Source organism: Rhipicephalus microplus, chromosome 7 (assembly GCF_043290135.1).
Source record: "Rhipicephalus microplus isolate Deutch F79 chromosome 7, USDA_Rmic, whole genome shotgun sequence".
Taxonomy (NCBI): Eukaryota; Metazoa; Arthropoda; class Arachnida; order Ixodida; family Ixodidae; genus Rhipicephalus; species Rhipicephalus microplus.
The window spans coordinates 136,021,160-136,042,678 of record NC_134706.1 but is presented as its reverse complement, the minus strand read 5'-3'; the positions used below and the strand labels follow the sequence as shown (position 1 = coordinate 136,042,678).

Here is a 21,519-nt window from a genome sequence, read left to right as displayed (position 1 = left end):
CGCGTGTACACACAAGCACGCGCAAACACACGCACGCGTACACACGCACACACACACGTATGCACAATCGCACGCATACACCCACATTCTATACACATTGTCTTGGCATAAACCTTGGGTGTGCCTTAGGCCAATCAAAATACATTCATACGACAAACATCACATGCAAACCAAAACGCAGCAACAAGTAAAATTGATAACACTACAGATTAAGTCCTAAGGTCACGGGAACAAAGTAAGCCACATACTCGCCATGTATTTTAGACGAAGTTTGTGGACCTTTCTTCTCTATAACCATAAGAGCTACAGTTATCATTTTACTATCATTGTGATCATGGGCCATTTCTCTTCTCATGATGCAGATTGAGTCCTGAAAATTGTAATGTTCATTTTTTGTGAATTATTTTACCTAAGGTACCTAATTATCACTCGAAAGTAGCTATTAAATTTCGTGTTTCTGAAGCGCACTTCCTTGAACAACAATATTTCTGCTTGAGCATATTCCCTATTTCGTTATCTAAATACTGGCAGAATTTCTAGATGCTGAGGTTGCTGAGAAAAGGGGATATAAGTACATAAAAAGCATGTTCGCATTTAAAGTTGCAAATCTGTATTATTTGAAAAGTACAATGAGATAGCAGCAAATTGACAAATTTGTTATATTGGCACCAGCCAGATGCTCATCATCAGTATCATTTTTTATGTTGCAACGTCTTGCCTGGCGAGCCTCATTTGTCGCCTGCTAAGCAGCCATGTTGGCACAGTATTGTTGAAGCAGTTCAAGGGTGTGTAGGCCCAGCAGTGCCCTGGTAAAATTTCATAATAGTTCAGTGCATTCACATGGGCTGTACTGCCATCGTTAATAGTGAACACAGCATCAAGAATCTATATTTACAGTGTATGGTGCCCCAAAAAATGTTTTTTTGCAGGACTCGCTATGGTTTCGACTTTTCCCACGGAAGCATTTAGCGAGTAATTTTGCATCAACTAGTTTCAGATAACTTGGCTTAACAGTCTCAATAACAGATGCTGGGAGTTGTTCTTTATGAATGAATGAATTATTTACCATTCAACTAAGCTTTGTTGAATTTACACAAAGCTTTGGTGTCCTTCGAACAAAGGCTGTGGGTTTGATTGGTATCCTTTGATTGGATTGGATAAACTTTTATTTGGTCCTCCAAAACACAGATCACTGTGTTGCGGGCAGCTCCCACGTGGGGACTGAGATGCCAAGCTCCTCAGCCGCCTCGCGGGCTTGGTGGACAGCCCAGAGCTGATCTGCCAAGGACGAGCTGCGGATTGCCGCCTCCCATCTGGCATAGGTGATGTGCGATAAATGAGCGAATTTGGTGCACTGCCAGAGCATGTGTTCTAATGAAGCTATTTCCCCACAATGTGGACAAAGATTACTTGGGTATAGGTCAGGGTACATGATGTGTAACATTTTCAAAGTAGGGTACATCCGCGTTTGCAAAAGCCTTAATGTAAGTGCTTGGGGCCGGGTTAGATTTTTGTGAGGTGGAGGGAAAATCCTTCTAGACAGGTAGAAATGTTTAGTGAGCTCGTTATATGTTGTAAGAATTTCCCGGTTATCCCCTTCACCGGTAGAACGCATCCCCGGGGAGGCGCGGTTGGAGAGTTCTCGCGCCGCCTCGTGTGCTGCTTTGTTGAGATTGGGAGGGGAATCGTTGATTTGTCCAAGGTGAGCTGGGAACCAACTCAGAAGATGATGTGTTATGTTCTTGCCTTGGTATCCTTTGATGTCATGTAAAAATATTAATCAGACAGCTTTTCACATGTCCTCCAAGCTCGCTCTATTTATTTTAATGACCCAATCATAATAGTTTTGGTGCGTGTCAGAGATGCACCACTAAGAAGCCCCTGACCAGATACAGATTTTTTGACAGAAAGCTTGATGCCTCAGCTTTCTTTCGTTTTCGCAGTATGTGCCAAATGTACTCCAGCTTGCAAACTGTAACTTCTTAATATGGGTTTGATGCTTGAACTGCAAGGAATCCTTTGCTTGAAGAATGGGGGCATGGCAGGCTGCCGCTCGAGCTTTGAAATATGTCATTTCTAGAGAAAAAAAGTTGTACTGAGACAAACAAACGACTGATTCTGGTTCAGAAAAGGATGCAAATTTCAAATAACACAAAAAGGGAAAACATTTTTTGCAATATTTTTACTCGCCATGTCTCCTAATATAAACAAAGAAGCTAGTATTATGCAAGTTGCAATAAAAATGAATTATTCTACTGGTATAACTTGCAAAAAAAATCAAGAAGCCTATACACTACACCGTACAACATATTTATGTTCTTTAGGTGTTGGGGCGAGTATGTGGCTATCATCAGTTGCCAGAAGCATAGCCAGGGGGTGGCACACCGGGCACGTGCCTCCCCACGCCTAAAATGTTTTTTTTTCGCCATGCCTTAAAGAGCGAAAAATGGCCATTTTCATCCGAATCTTTCATTTGTCACTGCTTGGGTTAAAATTTATATATTTATTTGCACCAAGCTATATCTTTTTTAGATATAGTGTTTAGTATTACTTTATTTATCAAGGCAAAAGCCTTGAATGCCTCATAAGTCGGGAAATTTGACCAGCGGTGGCGAACGTACTGTGGCATTGTGGATGAAGAACACAAAAAATTTCCTGTGATGACATCATACATATGATGTCTCCATGATGTCGCAGATTGCAAGAACTTGCAACTTGATCATGGCAGCACAAATTCTGGTGTGACACCTGACGTAACACAGCATGATGCTGTTGTAGCACCCTCTTTTGGGCAGCAAATGAAAACACCAGAGTGCACGACCTAAAGAAACGAAAATGAATATTGCGCTCGGCAGTAGCATATGACACCACAGCTCATGTTCCCTGCTCCCTTACACACAAACTGAGAAGAGAGAGATAGCTTTCACCTTCGGCAATACACAAAGCAATACACAAGGAACCCTGAGATTTTTCTTTTCTCATGCATTTTTTTTTTTTAAACTAGCATAAAGCCAATCCTCCTGGTAGGCCTGTTAGTTTTATAAAGCTACAAGATGAGCTACAAGAAGCGATGAGTGATGTTGTGTAAAGAAATCTCACAAGCGCATTAGAAGCCATTCTCAAAATGGTTGCACGAGGTTATGCTATACGCCAGCTCTCTCAGTACTGGAGCTATTAAAGGCTGGTGAAGCATTTTTCACTGAACAAACCATTTTGCTCGAGCTGGGCTATAGTACAGTAATAAAATATTGCCATTAAGGGAATGGCTTTGGCTAGTATGATGAAACATTAGTTTTGAAAGCATTGGAACTAAGTTTCTTCAGTGAAATATGTACGATTCCAACATCAGTCAATAACTTTGAGGCATATCGGAGGGCCTCGCTCTCTATGATGCAACCATACAAATAAAAAAACACCTATAACAAAGTGTGGTGTCTGGACTGGCGTCTCAGAAGATGGAAAAGAAGGAAATTTCTAAAAGGGATAAGGGTGTGACGCAAATGGTGCTACTCAGCCTAGTGTGGATGTCTTTTCTTTGCACTACACCAGACTACAGTTAGATGTAGCTGGTTGCAGGAAAGAGTGTGTCTGCAAGCAGCACAACCCTATTGTTCCAGAAAAAAACTCTAGACTATTATTATCAAGTCAGATTTTCAATTTCTAAAAAGCAAAACCCCTACTTGGCTGTGGCTGTATTACCTTGGTCATGAGGAGACTTAGCAAGTGAGAAAATGTGCGTGGTTACGCTACCTTGAAGTTTCTGCACCAACTCGCTGCGATGTAACAGATTTTGATGGACCTCTATTATTATAGACATAAATTAGTCACTGTGTTCTAAGGCAGCCATAGACTTATCATAGCACGTTCAGGAAATTTATTGAGACAGTGTGACTCCAACAAAAGAAATATTCTTTTATTATATGCAAAGTCGCACTGACTTCAAGTGCTGCAGTATTGGCACAAAGTTGAAAATGAACTTTTGAAACTTCATTTCGACTTCTAAAGACCAGCTGGTAAAGTTAACAACGATGAAGTTCTAAAGTAGTGTTTTATTGGGGAAATTAAATTACTGCTTCACTACTGTGTCAATTAACACTACAGTATTCTGCTCTTGTGTAGAAAGTCTCCAGGAACCTTACACTCCTGACGTAATAGCTGCATTTCGGGGGGGCATAATGTAAACCAAACAACCGCACGGCACATTTCATCTTATTGAATTAGTCGCATCATTCCAGTCTCAGCTCCATGAAGGGCACCATAAACTTGCCCGAGCTTTTGCTGCACCGAAAATCATCTCAGCTTAATTGTTTTCACAAAACCTATCATTACAACATCTTTTCAAGAAGGACAAATAGTTGCCATTGACAGTTAATTGCTATAAGGCAGACCAACTATCATGTCACACAAAATTGCACAACGACCCTTTTGTCTCTTGGATGAGCATCGCCTGAAACCAGTCCACTGCGGTGGAGCAGTGGTAAGGGTGCTCTGCTGCTGACCCAAAAGTAACAGGTTCGATCCCGGCCGCAGCGTTCGCATTTCGAAGGAGGAGAAATGGTAGAAGCCTGTGTACTGTGAAATTTCAGTGCACGTTGAAGAACACGAGATGGTCAAAATTTTTGGAGCCCTCCACTACAGCATCTCTCATAATCATACCTTGGTTCTGGGACCTAAAACCCCAGATATTTTATTATCGCCTGAAACCACTTTCCAAGCACAACGTTCAGCATACTGGATCACCAAGATTTCAATATCGCTTTTTAAAATGCCCTGTAAATTTTTTTCTCCCTATTGCAAGAGATACTATTTTTCCCCCATTCCTTCCTCAGCATGTGAAATAGGTATTAAATAAGTGTATTGCCACAATGCTTAAGATGAGTTTCAAAAAGAATTCCCATAAAGTTAGGATCAAATATGCTATGTATTGCCTTGCCCTTGATTCTGAACCTCTCCACAGCAAAACAGTTAAAACAGAACAGAACAGAACAGATTCTGAAAGGGGATCTGATTCTCAAAATGTGTAAAAGCATTTTGGCACCCAAGTCACAGGACCTAATAATTTAAGTACCATGGGACATTCATGCATCCTAAAAACCAAAATTGAAAAGTATGCATAAAAAAGTTCTTTCAACCAATGCACACCACCCTTTCCTCTGCTGAACAAAAATGGTGCATCTTATTATTGCAAAGAGGCATGGCATTTGTGGAAAGCATGCACATATGCACGCAGCTCCGTGTATCAGGCTTATCAGATACCAGAGAAAGTTGACCTACATAAAGAAAAAAATTACAACGGTACTTCTGGCACATTCATTGCTTATGTATCAACTTTGTTGCCTGGTTTTGTAGAATGGGGGAATGTTCAGAAGAAGGGGCCGAATTGAATTTGTTTTATCGGGCACCATCCACATTGTATTTCTTGCATCTATTCAGTGACCAAGAGCAGCTATGAAGTATGGCAGCATCTTGCAAGAATAAAAGATAGCAACATTACACCATGACCCTTAATTTTTACACCAGCACTGGTACCACAGGTACACTAAGTAATTGAAATGGTTTTGTTGTTATTCTTACTAAGTTTGGAAACTCACCTTGAAGGGCACTGTACAGTATGTATAACACTCCGCTGGAAGACCATCGTAGCCTAATTTGGATTATCTGAATGACAAGCCAGTCTTGGCTGCATTTCAGCCTATTAGAATGCATGGTAGTAGCAATCTTAAGTGGGTTGGAAAATAACTATATGCGATTCCAAGTGCTTGCACTACGACAAATCGATTTAACTATTGAAATCCAGAAGTAGGGTAGTAAAAATATAAGTACCTGTTCATCACAGAAGAAGGTAAGGTGTGCAAAGGCAAACACAAGAAAATAGACAAAAGAAAAGAGTTTGTATTTGCACACATTGCCTTTTATGCAGAGTCCTAGCCAACTAACTCAGCTTTTTATCTTTATAAAAATAAAGGGCTTCGAAAACTCCAACCACAGGTGAGTAAACTCGATCATGAGTCGACACACTCAGACTCTGATCAAGCCACGGGTCTGTTTAAAGAAACTTTTTTTGAGTCCGACACAGGAAAATTTTGGTGAGTCTGAGTCCAAGTGAGCCCAAAGGACAAGGCATATTTTATTTATTGAGGAAGTCAGTTCCACTTATTTACATTTGCAGACTTATGGTTCTATCCACTCATCTTCAGCACTACTATGAGCCTTACCTGGATTCACGTTTATACTTGCAAGTATTCCAAAACAGTACGATTCATACACCATTTCAATATTTATTATTAAGAGGCATCAATTAGATTGGAGGATGCCTTGTACTCCCCTTTCACCAACTCTTTTGGGGAAGTTATTGGTAAATATATCATGTTGTCATCTCCTCTTATAAAAGTGTCCTCACTGGTTTGCAACCATTTATGACTCATATTCGAAGGTACCATATCAAAAGGCACCAAAAATAGCACCAATTATGTGAGATATTGGTGTTAAAAAAATTGATGCCATGACTGAAAAAGCTAATTTTAGACTTCCAGACTCGTGGGTCGACTCGCTCAGACTCAGATCGAGCCACGAGTCCAGGTGAGTAATATTTTGGCGAACTTGAGTCCGAGTGAGTCCGGTTCAAGAAAAGTTTCATGAACGTGAGTCCGAGTGAGTTCGGCTCGGGGAACTTTCGGCGAGTCTGAGTGAGCTCCACAATTTCTGACGGCTTGCGACTCAACGTAGAAAAAATCCATAACACCACTGTGCCTGACATTCTCCTCAATGTTACCTTCAGCTCACTTAAAGAAGGAAAGTGACGAGGCCTACTGTCATCATGACACCTGTAGAACTACCAGCATACTCTCAATAAATATGCATCTCTTAAATAGAACAGCTGCCTCTCTTACGATTGCTTTCGTACTTGCATTTTGCAGCCTAACTGATCTCTCAGTGAACAGAACTCCTGTTGGTCTCAATGGTCTCTTGAGGTTCCATTTAAAGGGACACTAAAGTCAAATAACAATTCGTGTCAGAGTGAACGCTCAATTTATGGCAACATATATACAATATTGCTGCGTGCCAGTGCATGGAGCTGAAGAAGACAAAGCAGATACACTGGCGCGAGCTAATCTGTGTGGCTAGCGCTGCTCGCCTAACCGGCTGTAAATACATCGGTGACTACCCCTGTGAGTCAGTCTCCTTCCCGTAACATATTTGGTGGAGTTGTGCGATCCTTGTCCTCGCCACGGAACTCCGAAGCAGACGCTCTCTCGCGGCTTACAACATGACCACTCAATACTCGGCTACATCCTCTCCGGTCGCTCCCCCTTCTGCCCGACCTGTCAACCCAGTGCCCGCAACAACTTTTGTGACGCTTCCCGCACTCAAAGACCCTGGCGTGTTCTCGGGCAACAAGGGTTCCGACGTCGACCAGTGGCTACGCCTCTACGAACGCGTCAGCGCCACTTACAGGTGGGATCCCACTCTTAAGCTCGCAAATTCATCTTTTATCTCGACGGAACCCCTCGTGTTTGGTTGGATAACCACGAGCATGACATAACAAGCTGGGACAGCTTCAAGGCAAAGATCCGTGAGCTTTTTGGCAACATCTCTGGTCATCATGAAGCTGTGAAAAATCAGTTGTCGACTCGCACACAATCTTCCAAAGAGCCCTAAATCGGTTATATTCAGGCTGTCCTTTCACTATGCCGCCAAGCTGACGAAAATATGTCTGAACCTGAAAAAGTTGCGCATATCCTAGAGGGTATCGCCTACGATGCGTTCAACTTGTTGGTATTCAACAATGTGTCATCAGTTGATGTGATCATTCAAGAATGCCGCCGGTTCCAACAAGCTAAAAGCAGACGCATCTTCCATCAGTTTCAGCGCCTCCCGAACACCACTGCGACGTCCTCGTGTCTCGACACATATCATCCACCAGACACCTGTGACAACTTGACGCGAATCGTCAGGCTGAGCTTGAAGCGGCTGCTCCTGCTAAGGTGGGACCAACGTCTCCTGACCCCTCTCCGCCAATTACGTTGCCTCTCATTCAAGCAATCGTCCGGCAGGAAATCGCCAGCTTGGGAATTCACTCTATCTCACCGCCTCCCCGCACCGACTACCAGCCCCGATACATGCCTGCACGTCCCTTCCCGACCGGCTCTCCCTCAACGTTCCGTAATCCGTCCGCATGGCGAACACAGGATGACAAGCCGATATGCTTCTCGTGTCACAGAATCAGGCACATTTCTCGCCATTGCAGAAATCGCTGGGGTCCTCCTGCACAACCGTCCTCTCGTCCCTTCTATGCACGTCCTGGCTATCGCCATGAGACCAGCCGCAACCATTTTGCCCAGGAACTTGCTTCTGAACACCGCTACTCCCGCTCTCCATCCCCCCAACGTCGCCAGCCTCCTTCTCCACAGCCCCGCCGACCATCTTCCGCCGCCTTCCCACGAGGTTCCCCCACCGAAAACTAAGCTTTGCAGCCCCCGGAGGTGGCCCTGCATCACTCGGACTGACCTAAAATCCTCTTTTGACGATACCGACAAAACGGAACCTCATAGACAAACAAGTAGACGGCGTACATGTCACTGCTCTTGTCGACACCGGCACCCAAATTTCCGTGATGACGAGTGATTTTCTCCGCAAGCTCAAGAAGGTTCTCACACCTGCGACCACTCAGTTCGTCCGTGTTGCGGATGGTGGAATAGCATCTATTGTTGGAATGTGCTCCGCTCGTGTGAGCATTGCGGATTGACACACAGTTGTTCTCTTCACCGTCCTTGATAAATGCCCCCACGACGTAATCTTAGGCCTCGACTTCTTGTCCGCGCATTCTGCCCTCATAGACTGTTCGACCAGTACGCTCCGTCTACACTTGCCCGCAACAGAACCTCTTGCACAACGGCCGAGTCGCCTCTGCACGAGACACGCGCGCCTCCCTCCACAGACACTGACCTACATAGAGCTCGTTTCGATACCACCAGTTTCCGACGTTGACTATGTTCTGACCCCTATCACCGATGTCCTCATAAGCCGTGGCATTACAATACCGCACACCATTCTGTCCGTCGCAGGAAATTCTACGTGCCTCCCAGTTGTCAACTTTAGCTTGACACCTCAAGTTCTGCCACAAGGGATCTCTTTGGCGTTGCTCTGCACATTAGAAGACAATGCGGTAAATGTTTTCGCGATGTCCGCTCCTTCTGACCCCCACGCTCAACACCAACTTGCCACTTGCTCCGACAGCGCTATTACTTCGATAATCGCTTCCAACTTAACGCCGCAGCAGACTGATGAGCTCCACTGGGTTCTGCTGTCCTTCATCGACGTTTTTGACATCAGCGGCCATCCGTTGGGGAAAGCTACCGGTATGAGCAACCGCATAAGCACTGGTAATGAGCATCCTATTCATAGGCGTCCATATCGGGTGTCGGCGGCCGAGCGTCACATCATCCAAAGTGAGGTCGACAAAATGCTCGCCAAAGACATCATTGAGCCATCCTGCAGTCCTTGGGCTTTTCCTGTAGTGCTAGTCCGCAAAAAAGACGGTGCATGGTGTTTCTGCGTGGATTATCAACACCTAAACAAAATTACCAAAAAAGACGTCTACCCTCTGCCACGAATAGACGATGTGCTTGATTGCCTCTATGGGTCCCACTATTTTTCCTCCATAGACCTTCGCTCCGGCTACTGGCAGATAGAGGTAGATGAAATGGATCGTGAAAAGACGGCATTCATCACCCCCGATGGCCTATATTAGTTCAAGGTCATGCCCTTCGGCCTTTGTAACGCTCCAGCCGCCTTCGAACGAATGATGGCCTCCCTGCTCAGAGGATTCAAATGGTCCACCTGTTTGTGCTACTTGGACGACGTCATCGTCTTTTCACCAACATTTGAAACTCACTTAGAGCGCATCTCAGCCATCCTGGGAATCTTCCGTCACGCTGGCCTGCAGCTCAACTCATCCAAATGTCACTTTGGACGCCATCAAATCACAGTGCTTGGCCATTTAGTAGATGCCAACGGTGTACAACCAGACCAGGCAAAAATCAGCGCCATCAAAAACTTTCCTGTACCACGATCTGCGAAGGATGTACGCAACTTTATCGGACTATGCTCCTACTTCTGACGCTTCGTGAAAAATTTTGCGCACATAGCGAGGCCGCTTACACAGCTCCTCAAGAAAGAAGTCCCGTTTTCATGGGGCTCCGAAGAGGCTTCTGCATTCTCGACTCTCCTCGCTCTTCTCACTACCCCTCTGATTCTGGCACACTTCAACCCTGCTGCCCCTACGGAAATCCGTACAGATGCAAGTGGGCATGGCATTGGTGCAGTGCTGGCTCAGAAACAACATGGCCATGATTGCGTTATTGCATATGCCAGCCACCTCCTATCCGCCCCTGAACGTAACTATTCGATAACAGAGCGTGAGTGCTTGGCTCTTGTATGGGCGGTGGCGAAATTTCGACCTTATCTATACGGACGCCCATTTTCGGTAGTTACCAACCACCACGCACTTTGCTGCCTCAACTCTCTGAAAGATCCATCAGGCCGCCTTGGCCGCTGGGCTTTGCGCCTGCAAGAGTTTTCCTATTCAGTGGTCTACAAATCTGGCCACCTACACCATGATGCAGATTGCCTCTCCCGGTACCCTGTCGACGATCCTGAGGACACTGACGAGCCCACGGAGAACTCTATCTTGTCAGTGTCCGACTTCCTTAATATTGGGGAAGAACAGAAGCGTGATCCAGAGCTGCTTGACATCATTAGCCGTATGGAATCCTCCACAAATTATGCTTCCGTCCGCTACTTTGTCATTCAAAAGGGTGTGCTACACCATCGCAATTTCCGACCAGACGGGCCCGACTTTCTCATTGTTGTGCCTAAGCATTTGCGCCGCTGTGTTCTCACCGAACTTCACGACGCTCCCACGGCTGGACACCTTGGCGTATCCCGCACGTACGAGCGCGTGCGGTGCCGTTTTTTCTGGCCAGGCCTTGCTCGTTCAGTACGCCGATACGTTGCCACGTGTGACCTATGCCAACGTCGTAAAACACCGTCGCTGCTACCCGCTGGCCATCTTCAACCAATTAACATACCCGCGGAACCATTTTACCGTGTTGGGTTAGACCTGCTTGGTCCTTTTCCCACATCAACATTGCGAAACAAATGGATAGCCGTTATTACAGACTACGCTACACGCTACGCTATTGCGCGAGCTCTACCGACCGGCTGTGCAGCCGACGTCGCTGACGTCTTGTTACGGGACGTTATATTGATTCACGGTGCTCCGAGACAGCTTCTCACAGACCGTGGCCGTACATTTCTATCCCAAGTCATCGCCGACATTCTGCGTTCTTGTTCCACGCAACACACACTGACAACCGCTTACCACCCTCAAACAAACGGCCTCACGGAACGATTTAACTGCACTTTAACAAATATGCTCGCTATGTACGTGTCGCCCGACCACCGACTGGGACATTGACTTGCCCTACGCAACTTTCGCGTATAATTCATCCCGTCACGACACAGCGGGCTTTTCGCCGTTCTACTTATTGTACGGAAGAGAGCTGACTTTACCATTGGACACAGTCATCTCAGCTCACACCTCGTCCACCAGCGAGTATGCCCGCGACGCGATTGCGTGAGCCGATCATGCCCGTCAGCTCGCTCGCGCTCGGGTGATGGCGTCGCAAACCCACCAATGCCATCGGTACGATGCGGAACGTAGACACGTACATTTCGCTCCCGGTACCCTCGTTTTACTTTGGTCCCCTCATCGTCGGCTGGGCCTATCCGAAAAACTTCTGTCTCATTACACAGGACCCTAACGTATATTGCGCCAAGTAACACCTCTCACCTCTGAGAACAGCCCTATCTGTCCATCATCATCTACTATGCGGCCCAGTGATATCGTACACGTCTTGCGGATCAAGCCCTACAATAATGCGTCAGATAACGACCTTTAAAGCAACGAGAAGGTGCCTCCGCTGCCGGGGGTCATGCTACGTGCCAGTGCATGGAGCTGAAGAAGACGAAGCAGATAGACTGGCGCGAGCTAATCTGTGTGGCTGGCGCTGCTCGCCTAACCGGCTGTAAATACATCGGTGACTACCCCTTTGAGTCAGTCTCCTTCGCGTAACAATATTATCAACAGCAGTGTCTTACTTACCGAGAAATTAAGGTAAATGCACAAGACTACATGTGCCACAGTAGGGTATTCTCAAAATGATACCGATGATGTCAGACGAACCGCCTATAATTATTCACTACTAATCGATCTAGCTGCACTAAACAAAGAACCTTGCGTGCATCAAGAGACACAATAAAATGCTGCTTGTTTGTTTCTGTTTGATTGAATGAAAAAAGAGCTGCTGGGCATTACTATTGGGAATAGGGCGAGTAGTTCAAAATTCAATTTTTCTCATGGTTATACTGGACAGGTCGTGCCATCTAGCGGGGCGCAATTGAACCAAAAAACGTCTGCCATAATGGAGCCAATGGCAGCAAATCGACCAATGGCTGTTGTTGCTGCTGTGGCTCGCACTGCTTTACGGTAGTTTTGTCTACTAGTGTTGGCAAGTGTGCAGTAAATCTGGAAAACGTTGTGCACGGCAACAGTGACGTGTGTCTGTTCGCTTCTTGAGGCGGGTAATTTGAAGTACTCTAACCGGATGCGGGCCACTAAAACGCGATTTCATTTCAAAATAAGCCCTTCCTTGGCACAAAAGTAACACTACAGGATTTCTGGACTGCTATTTCAACAACCAACGTCGACATAGCAGTTTCCTTTAGTGTCCCTTTAAATGAGAGTCATAACGTCGTGACATCACTGTATTTTGATTGCACAGACATCCACAGAACAAACAGGTTTCACGGTCACAAAACATAGTCACAAGAAAATGAGAAAATTCACTGGCAAGGTAACACAAATGAAATTTATTCATGTGAAAGACCAAGACACAGTAGGAAGTCACAGATTTAAAGCAGCTTCAAGCTCACCGCTCTCTTCCAGTTCCTGTAACAGACAACAGCGTAGCAGCCTTAACACGTAGCAAGTAACCGTCTTCTTGTGGCATCAAATTATATATGCTCGAGCATTCTCCGACTCTAAGATGGCATTGTATTGAAGAAGGCATAGAAAGAAAATCAACATAGTGATAGAAAATTGAAATCGACTTCTATAGGGTTCATTCATGCATAGTAGTATGTTTGTAGGATAAGTTGACCCAGTAATTGTGGATGTTAAGGCGTTTGACCCCTTTAGACCCGTTCAACATAAAGGGGAAAGTGCACCTGCGATCTACCCCCCCCCTCCCTTACGCACAAAATGCAAAGTTGTGCGAGCACTTGGCAGCAAGAAAGCTCCAACTGTACTGAATACATGTGATGTGCATACAATGTAGAGTACTCTGGCCGTGCTGGAATAGTTGCTCCTGTCTGAAGTTCACAGCCAGAATGCACAATACCAGAGATACTTCAAGTCCCCACAGTGGAACTTCTGCACAGAATTCTGGGTATTTTGGAAACCTAGAGCAAAGGTTATAGAATCTTTTGGCCTCAGAAGGGCACAGAACAAATCCTTTTTACAACCTAACTCCTGTAGTGCTTGTACAGACTCCCTATCAGGGCTTGTAAGGGTTCTTATACAAATCTCGTATTCTGTAGAGGCTCTTTCAGCTAAAAAGCACCAAGTAATAAACAAATAATTCATGAGCACTACGCATCTCTAGTTAGCTTAGTATTGTTCTCAGCCATACAGAGCATGTAAAATATTTTTTCAGATCTGCCAAGGTCAACAATTAACACTTGCTTAACCATCTTTTTAAATTAGAGACCCTAGAGAAAAAATTCCAGTGCAAAACTTGTAGCACTTATTCACAAATAGTAGTTTTCAATCTGGGGTAAGATAAATGTGCTGCTTAATTTTTTTTCAGCCTTCACCCCCCAGGACTTACTCAAATTATTTTTTTTTTCGTTGCTTCACACTGACATGACTTAGAAACTAAGCACTACTGCTATCACAATATCATTTCTGGGCGCTTTTACAATGTATAAAGTCTGTATACAAAATACCGTGTCATGGTGTTTCTCAAGGCTTAACATTCTGTGAGATTTTGGGCAGGAATCTCGGCCACGAGTGTTTTAAATTGACTCGGCGATGGGATAAATGCTCAAGTGGTGGTCATACTTGTACCCGCCAGAACAGATCTCGCCAGAGTCTATCACCACGATGATTTGCAATAGGGAGAGGTTCGTTTTAATGGAAATAGCCAGACACAATTCCAAGGTCTGATAGGCCACATTCAAGCATATTACAGTGTGATTCTTCATATGTGTGCTAAAATATACTCAACCCAAAGAATAACATTTCTATTTAACCTTCGCATGTTCTGCTAACATCTAAACACAAACACACACACATGCACGCATGCACGCAATAGAATATTCGATTTATACACCTAACTCGGCTGGTATGCGAGAGTCGATAAATATATATTATGCCCCAACGTATAAGGCACTCCAAAGTGCTGTCTAGTGACGAAGGTACAACACAGGCAAATGTGCAGGCTAATCACAGCCTTAGAAAGGCCTACTAAAATACTAATCATGTAACTTTGGCTCATAAAAAAAAAAATGGTGGTCATAAACCTAAAGCAGTGCAGCGTAATGAGAAATGCAGTGTGGGCAGCTGTAGTGAGCACAAGCTTTATTGTTCAGCACTGTGACAAACAGCGCAAGAATAAGGAACATAAAGTTGAAAAATATACGACAAATTATATATATTTATTTGCTTCATCTGTTTGTTTCTTTACAGTGACATGACTAGAAGGACACACCAAGCAATTTCTGTAACTAGCAACATGACACACGACAAGAAATGCACAGAATGTAGAAACATGGCTGGGCGTGTTATCATGCAAAATTACGAGTAATATACATAGTAATCCTAATTTTTTTCAAGAAATGAAAGAAAGTTTGTGCAAGCAATGTCTCTCGCCACAGACATACTACATAGCCAAATACTGTTCATTATCTTTTTCAATTGACTCAAAGATTATCCTGCGCATTGAATGTCACATTATATGCCCCTTATGTTAACCAAATTTGCTAGAGTTTTCACATGCAAATTTGGGTTGTTGCATTGTCGTTCAAACCTTTCATATCCGCTAACCACGTCTGCAAGTGAAAGATTCCACTGAAAAGCAAGGAATAGGCAACGGGAGAGAACGGAATCACTTTGCCATGCTGTCAGATTTTCAGCAATATGTCTCATACAGTTGAACTTGCTTCCTTACAACTGGTTGAAAACAAGCAGCGCATACTCACTTTACCGAAACTCTCTTTTTACTATCCGCCAGGGTGGTAAAGTGGTTATGGTGCTCTATTGCTGACCTGCAATAGCGGAATCCAATCCCTGTCGCATTTTCAACGTAGGCGAAAATTCTTGAGGCCCATGTGCTTCGATGTAGGTGCATGTTGAAGAAGCAAAGTGGCAATATTTTCGGAGCAGCCTACTATGGCGTCTCTCATAGCCATATTGTGGTTTTCAGATGTTCATTATCATGATCATAAGCCAGACAAAGGCCTCTCCCATGTTCCACCAGTCAACGCGGTCCTGTGCTTGCTGCTGCCACTTTATACCCCCAAACTTCTTAATCTCATCTGCCCATCCAACTTTCTCTCTCCCCCTTACCCGCTTGCCTTCTCTGGGAATCCAGTCAGTTACTTCTAATGGCTAGCGGTTATCCTGTTAACACGCTACATGCTCGGCCCGTGTGAATTTCCTCTTGATTTAAACTATAATATCCTTAACCTGGTTTGCTCCCTGATCCACTCTGCTCTCTTCTTGTCTTTTAATATTACACCTATCAATTTTCTTTCCATCGCTCGCTGCGTGGTCCTAAATTCAAGCTGAACCCTCTATGTAAATTTTCAGGTTTCTGTTCCAAAGTTAAGTACCGGCAAGATTAAGCTGTTATATACCTTCCTCTTCAGGAATAGTGGCAATCTACCAGTCATGACTTTAGAGTGCCTGCCAAATATGCTCCACCCCATTCCTATTTTTCTAGTTACTTCATTCTCGTAGTTTGGCTCCGCGGTTATTGCCTGTCCTAAGTAGACGTCTTTTACAACTTTAGGTAGACTATTACCTAGCTCGAAGCATCGTTCTCTTCAAAGGTTCTTGTACATTACTTTCATTTTCTGCAGATTAATATTGGGACCTACCTTTCTGCTCTCCTTGTCTAACTCCTTGATAATGAGTTGCAATTCGTTCCCTGAGTTACTCAGCAATGCGATGCCATCGGTGAAGCACAGGTTACTAAGGTACTCTCCAATAATTATTATCCCTAACTCTTCCCATTCTAGGCCTCTGAAAACCTCCTGTAAGCAAGCAGTAAATACCAGTGGGGAGATTGTATCCACCTGCCTTACATCCTTCTTGATTGGCATTTTGTCGCTTTCTTTATGGAGCACTATGGTGGCAGTTGATCCCTTGTAGATTTCTTCCAGGATGTTTACATATGCTTTGCCGACGCCCTAATTTCGCAGTGTCCGCATGACTGCTGATATTTCTACTAAATCAAACGCCTTCTCGTAATCTATGAAAGTTATGTATAATTTAGAAGTGTGGCAGCTAGGGCTAGTTGGTATGGCATGACGATAGTTATAGCGCGAGAACAAAACGACGACACAAACTTTCGTGTCTTTCGTGTCCTTTTTGTCTCTGTCATAGTTTTGTTCTCGCGCTATAACTATCGTCATCGTTGTGTATAATGGTTGGCTGTGTTCTGAGCATTTTTCTACTACCTGATTGATAGTATGAATGTGGTCGATTGTTGAGTATAGCCTGTCCGAAATCCTCCTTGTTCCTTTGGATGATTGAATTGTAATGTTGTCTTAATACTGTTACCAATTACTTTTGTATATTGCTTGGATACGACAGAGAGCAAGCTGATTGGCCTCTAATTCTTCAAGTCCTTGTCATCTCTTTTCTTAGGTATTAGGATGATGTTGGCAGTCTTTAAGATTCTGGTACTCTTCTCGTCGGGAGACACTTCACAAACAGAGTGGCCAGTTTTGTCTTCCGTCTTTTAGCAGATCTGATGTTATCTGATCCTCGCTAGCAGCTTTGCATTCACTCCAAGGCATTTCTGAATTCTTCTATCATTACTGGTGGGATGCCATCTGGGTTACTGCTAGTTCTTATAATATTAAGCCCGTGGTTGTCCCGGCTACTGTACACATCTCTGTAAAACTCCTGTGCTATTTTAACTATGCTATCCGTATTGGTAGTTACTTTGCCTTCCTTGTCCCTTAGTGAATACATCTGGTTTTTGCCTATCCCAAGTTTTCTCTTCACTGCTTTGACGCTTCCTCCGTTCTTCCGAGAGTGCTCAATTTTCTCTATGTTATACCTTCTTACATCAGATACCTTACGCTTATTAATCCACTTCGAAATATTTGCCAATTTTCCAATTTTATTTTGTCCATTGTATTCAAGGCTTTCATGCTTTGACCCTTTTTAATGAGGTTTTTCATCTCCTGGGACAGCTTGCCAGTGTCCTGTCAAAGTACCTTAACTACAACGTCTACTGCACACTCCGTAATCACATTCGCCAGATTATCATTTATTGCGTCAATGCTAAGGCTGTTTTCCTCAATAAGAGCCGAGCACCTGCTTTGAAGCGAGACTCTGAATTACTGTAGTCTCCTTTTAAGTGCTAGCTCATTTATTGGCTTCTTGCGTATCAGTTTTTGTCGTTCCATTTTCAAGTCTAGGCACGTTCGAGACCGTACCTTCTATGGTCACTGCGTACCTTGCCAAGCACTTCTACATCCTACACGATGCCTGTGTGTGCATTCAGTTTAAAATCTATTTCGTTCTTACTTTAGCCATTAGGGCCCCTCCATGCCCACTTACGATTCCCTCGTTTTCGGTAGATGGTATTCAAGATCTGCAAATTATTGCATTCTGCGAATTCCACTAATAGCTCTTCTCTGGCGTTTTTAGTACCGTTACCATAATCTCCTATTGCCTGGTCCCCAGACTGCTTCTTCGGTACCTTGGTATTGTGAAGTCGCCAATCAGATGTTAAACCTCATCAATTGATCATTAACAACTATGTTTTTACTGTTTTACAGAAAGTCTCCATCCAAGAATAACTTCAGTCAACTTTCATCCTTGATTGAGCTGGCGCCTATGGTTGATATTACACACACATTCAGCTGAAGCCGACTTTGTTCCCATTAAAGAACAGAGAAAATGTCTTCCGGACGGACTTGTATTTCACAGTGGATGTTCAGAGAGCGATGCCAAACAATCTTTCATGTGTTGTTGTAGCTCTCAGATACAACTTTAGGCATCTCAGCAATGAAAAAAAAGCGTTCTGCTTCAGCTGTGCTCACCGGCAGAGTTGCCGGAATCTTTAGAAGATTGTGCACATTTGGGAAGAATACCTCTGGGCAAATGGACACCACTTGCATCGCACATCGCAGACATGCTCAGCGTTTCTCGCTTCTCTCGCTTCCATTTCGCAGTCTACAGTGCTAACTCCCCTCGCAATGCTGAAGTTGAGGTAATGTTCGAGTATGCACGCCAGTAAACTTCTCGGCAGTGGGAAAACTGGCAGATTCAGGAATGTCTTGTGGCAGAGGCGAAGAAAGCATCTTCAAGGTGTGCCGATGCCTCTTAAAGCGCCTATTGAAGTGGTCTATTAAATAGTTCAGAAAAGGCCAGAAATACTGAAAGCCTCAAGTGCTCTTCCATGCCAGCCACTAGCACGTTACATCGATGAAGCTGCCTGTCTGTGACAAGCGGCATTCTTTTCTCCCCAGTTGTCAAGTGCGCACTGAGAGCAGCAGCACTTTTCGGGAAATAATCGTGAAGCGTTATACCGTAAGGCGTTTCGGTGCGACTATAGAGTCTCATAGAAGGGCGCTGATGGACCCAGGACACAACATACCAAGCAATACATGTAGGCAGAGTATTTCAAGTGGGCGACTTCGCATTGATAGAAAGCAAAAAGCTAAGCAATGTTCGGGCAGTGACCCTGAATGCGAGAAACGATAAATTTAGCGACGATACATGTCCGGCTGGTAAAGTTTCGCCTTAAACACTAGCACTCGTTTCTCGCCTGACGGAAAGATTCGCGGGTATACATTTCCGCCGCTTCCTTTCAGGTGCCGGTAAGGTCGTGCTCGCCCAGTATCCTGCTCTTCGCGCGAGATGTCTCACGTTTGTGGCTGCGTCCATACGGAAGGCTGGTAATTTTTGTCGCCTTATGATGAAATACCACAAACGTTAATTAACACGAAGGAGGTGATGGCAGTAGTGAAACTCCAGCGACTCGCATCAGAGCGCCCGAAACAGACAACAGGCATGGACAGTGCACAGTAAAAAGTAAACTCTTGTTGCATGCACTGGCAGTTCTCGTCGGAGTTCATGCCTTCTGAAAAATGGATTATTGTGCACTATGCTCTGAGCAAATCCAAAGTTCATTCCTTCATCACTGGTGAACCGATCACTGAAGATTTTGTGTGGTTCGAGGCTGCTCCTGTTCACGCTGGTGTTAGTATTGAAAACATGAATGCCCATACTATGCTTCGCAGTGAAATATTCCATACAGTTCTGAATCTGCTTACGTAAAGAGACAAGTCTTGCATGCTTGCAAACAACAGAAGACACCCTGCCACAACGCTTTCGTTTCAGGAAACCGAAGAGAACTCCGAAAAAAAAAAACATACCGCATTTTTTGCACGCATTTTAAAATGGTTTTAGCACATATTCGCAGCGACCAAGTTTATGTGAGTAGGTATAGTCCAGTTACATGTGCACTTTTGATTGAGACCAAGTGCACAATAAAACCTCCAGGATTGAAGTACTTCATTGAAATCAATAGTCCCAGTGCAACTGAAAGTTTGCCCGAAAACTAACATCTGCAAAATAGTATTGCCAACATGCAGCATATTTTACAAAAAAATTACTTATTGCCTATCGCAAGCATCTTTGGATGCATGCAGTAAAGAAAAAAAATTGACTAAAAGCTACCAGTGCGTCAGGACGACTTGACATATAGGGATAAAATATAAAATCATTCTGATAGGCATTTAGTCACAGACATAGACAGGAAGAAATTCGCTCAGCAAAGTAAGCAAAACCAAAATGTAATTATGAATGCACAAAAACATGCTGCGTATGCTTCTCATTCCTCGTAGTAAGCGGAAACCACCTTGACCTGTCAAACGCACTTCGCCCCGATGAGGACTACGCTATCTACGCTTAACACACATTAACGATTAACGATGTCTTCTACGATCCGGAGGGTAATCGCAATAAAGCGTTTTTAAACCCTATAGTTCATTCAATGGTGCGGCTAGAGGCCATTGCTCCAAACGGTCACTGTACCTGTCGTTTAGTGTACTTAGAGTACTTTTCACAGTACTGCCCCGCCGCCGTGGTCTAGTGGCTAAGGTACTCGGCTGCTAACCCGACGTCTCGAGATCGAATTCCGGCTGCAGCGGCTGCATTTTCAATGGAGGCGAATATGCTGGAGGCCAGTGTGCTCAAATTTAGGTGCACGTTAATGAACCCCAGATGGTCTAAATTTCTGTATCCCTCCACTGCGGCGTCTCTCATAATCATATGGTGGTTTTGGGATGTTAAACCCCACATATCAATCATTCTTACAGTACCGTTACTTACTCTCTTCACAACCATACGCATAGAGAGAGGGGGACTCTCATGACTTGATATTCATGTGAACGATCTGTTGAGAGTACCACCGAGAGTGATGTCACAGAGAAAAGCTGATGCTCACCCCCCCCCCCCCCCCAGCATGTCTGTGTGACCCCCTCTCCCCACACCAAAAAAAAATTTGACTACGCCCCTCCATTGTACTGATAGCCTGTTCAAGCAACCTTCATGCATGAGCAGTCTTTGATAATTCATTGAACTTACATTTGAGGGCACTAAACACGCCGCACACTAGGCACCAATCACAAGGTACTCTTTTAATTTTGTGCACTTTTAAACAAAGGCTGGTTAAAAAATTAAGCAGCACAGTTATCTTACTACAAATTGCAAATTTTTCTCTAGAGTCACTATTTAAAAAGTTCTTTAAGTGATATTTATTAACTGCCAAGCTTGGTAAATCAGAAAACTATTTTGACGTGCTCTATATGGCTCAGCACAATACTTCTCTGGTTGGAAATGCATAGCACTTATGAATTATTTTTTATTGCTTGACACTCTTTAGCTGAAACATCCTGCATAACCAATGACACTTGTGCACTATGAGGTTACTAGATAATGATAGTAAAATTTCGTGATATTTTGTTTAACCACTTAACTGCTCATTTTTTTCGAAAATTTCCGATCAAAAAGTGCCTATTTTTTTATTGCGGAATTTAATTCTGGTAGTAATAAAAAGTAGCTAGTCGATATTGAAAAAATATTTTCACCACGTACTTAGTCTAATCAGCAGAATAAAGTTTATTTCTGAATAATACATAGGAAATGAG

At 44.0% G+C, this 21,519-nt stretch overlaps 1 protein-coding gene and 1 long non-coding RNA gene across 2 annotated transcripts in view; both read right to left on the bottom strand.

Moving 5' to 3' along the window:
* Positions 1-1,789: 1,789 nt before the first annotated feature.
* Positions 1,790-7,104, bottom strand: LOC142767641 (uncharacterized). The gene is made up of 2 exons (XR_012885062.1): positions 5,592-7,104; positions 1,790-2,076 (listed from the first exon to the last, which is right to left on the bottom strand). It is a non-coding gene; the product is annotated as an uncharacterized LOC142767641 (long non-coding RNA).
* A 5,806-nt stretch (positions 7,105-12,910) lies between these two features.
* The window catches only part of LOC119180297 (Glutaredoxin 3), a 53,071-nt gene continuing 44,462 nt past the window's right edge, over positions 12,911-21,519 (bottom strand). Inside the window, exon 10 of the mRNA XM_037431456.2 lies at positions 12,911-13,012. Within this exon, the coding sequence (XP_037287353.2) occupies positions 12,968-13,012 (45 nt within the window). The 3' untranslated portion in view covers positions 12,911-12,967. The remainder of the gene's footprint in view (positions 13,013-21,519) is intronic.